The sequence below is a fragment of the Cynoglossus semilaevis genome, chromosome 8 (assembly GCF_000523025.1).
Source record: "Cynoglossus semilaevis isolate Cse_v1.0 chromosome 8, Cse_v1.0, whole genome shotgun sequence".
NCBI classification, from domain to species: domain Eukaryota; kingdom Metazoa; phylum Chordata; class Actinopteri; order Pleuronectiformes; family Cynoglossidae; genus Cynoglossus; species Cynoglossus semilaevis.
In genome coordinates this window covers 27,200,575-27,202,765 of record NC_024314.1, presented here as the reverse complement: position 1 = coordinate 27,202,765, position 2,191 = coordinate 27,200,575, and the positions used below count along the sequence as shown (strand labels likewise).

General features: G+C 46.3%; 1 protein-coding gene across 1 annotated transcript in view; it reads left to right on the top strand.

The window, feature by feature from the left end:
• Window positions 1-2,185, top strand: part of sox5 (SRY-box transcription factor 5) — a 78,361-nt gene extending 76,176 nt beyond the window's left edge. Inside the window, exons 14-15 of the mRNA XM_025057277.1 lie at window positions 840-1,056; window positions 1,650-2,185. Coding sequence (XP_024913045.1) covers window positions 840-1,056; window positions 1,650-1,953 — 521 coding nt within the window. The 3' untranslated portion in view covers window positions 1,954-2,185. The remainder of the gene's footprint in view (window positions 1-839; window positions 1,057-1,649) is intronic.
• Window positions 2,186-2,191: the final 6 nt, after the last annotated feature.

The window sequence follows — 2,191 nt, the reverse complement described above, 5'->3', positions numbered from 1 at the left end:
GGGGGGGGCGAGGAGGGGAAAGGGGGGGGAAAAAGGGGGGGGGGGGGGGGGGGGAGACCACAGCCTCTGACAAATGATGATATAATTCATTATGCATTAAACAAGCAGCGCTCGACTGCCTGACATTTCCCCCGGACCGTCGGGATCTGTCTTGACATTTTAAAGAGCTCCTAAGCGTTTTATAACACGGGGAAATCTGGTTTTAATAAGCCTCTCTCTCCCCTACTCTCTCTCACTCGTTCACTCGATTGCTAACAGATCGCGGAACAGACAAAAAACAGAGAGAACGGCCAAGTGTCGACAGCTTTTACCCATTAAACGTACAGTAGTCGAGTGAAAAATTCGGCCCAGATATGAAACACACACACACACTCACAGCGCGCACACACACTCACACACACACAGCGAACTGATGGTGCAAATCCAGGAGAGGTGGCAGCAGGTTAAGTGAAGTCTTCATTAGCGTAGATGAGTACCTGTCGTCGCTGCTCTACTCATTAACCTCTCCCCCGATCTGGGCTTTTCTCACGGCAGAAAACTCCACCATCATCTGCATATACATACATATATGTGTGTGTGTGTATATATATATATATATATATATATAGATGTTCAAGCACTAGGTTATGCACACCACACACAGATACTTGTTCTTCACCCTTATTATAGATGATTTTTCACACACACACACGTTCCGTTCACATCAGCTACGTCTTCAACATCTCACTTCTCTGTCGCGGGTTATTTTAATATTTACAGTTACTGCTCTTTTTAGTCACACTTTTTTACCTAACACTCTTAACCCTCCCCCCTCTCCTCCCCCCCGCCTCCATGTTCAGGCTCCCGCTGGAAAGCCATGACCAACCTGGAAAAGCAGCCGTACTACGAGGAGCAGGCTCGCCTCAGCAAGCAGCATCTGGAAAAGTACCCCGACTACAAGTACAAGCCGCGGCCCAAGCGCACCTGTCTGGTCGACGGCAAGAAGCTGCGAATTGGCGAGTACAAGGCCATCATGAGGTCTCGCAGACAGGAAATGAGGCAATACTTCAGTATGGGGTGAGAAGTTTTTCCACCCATGGTTTTTTTTGGGGAGGGGGGGTTTAGATCCTGTTGTGAACAAGTGTCCTGTGTTCAGAAGTACTTACTAGTGGGAATAAGTCGCCTCGTACTACAGTATTTTATAGTATTTTAAAATTATACATGAACACATGATTGTTTAACTTTGATGATTCTTTAAATTCGCACTATTTTTTACTTCATCCTCAAAATCCCAATGTTACGTGTATTTCCAATGATTTAAAAAAATATAAAAAATATATTAAATATTAAAAAAAATATATAAATATTTTGAAAAATGTAGTACGTTCATCTGCGGACTAATGTAAGACATCAAAATAAGTTCAGAAACAACATTCAAAATGCCAAGGCCAGAAATATATTGAAATAAATAAATATATTCAATGTAAAAAATGTTTTTTTCACTTGTGAAACTTTTATATAAAAAAATAAAACTTAATATATGTACTTTTGCAGCTAAGGAATATATTTCAGTTTTATGTTTGAATGTTGACAGACGCTGTGATGAATAAATATATTTTCCCATATATTTTCTGTCCATCCTGACGATCATTTCTGTGTGTGTGTTTCAGACAACAAGGTCAGCTGCCGTTGTCCTCCGCCGGCGTCGTCTACCCGGGTGCCCTGTCCATGGCGGGGTTGCCCTCCCCCCAGATGCCCTCGGAGCACTCCAGCATGTCCAGCAGCCCGGAGCCCAACACCAACCACCACCAGAACCCCCAGAATGCCGTGCTGAAGGACGAGCCTCGCATCAAGGAGGAGCTGCGGCTGGACGACAGCAACGGCGACATGTACGACGACTTCGACTACGACGACGAAGAAGCGGACTATGCCAGCGACAATGACAACCACATCAGCCAGCAGGACGGCATGTGAGCCAATCCACCCCCCCAGCCCTCCCCCCCGCAGCCCCTCTGCTCTTTAGCCAATCACAGCTGGTTGATCCCGCCTCCTCAAACCCCAAACCCACCAATCAGGAAGTAAAACTTCTCTTTTGCCAATCGTCTGGAGTCCCAATCATCCCCCGCCCCTGAACTCCTCACCCAGACCAATGTGGACTCTTTGAACAGAGCCGGACCCCCCCTCTCCCCCACCCCCTAACTCCCACCCATCC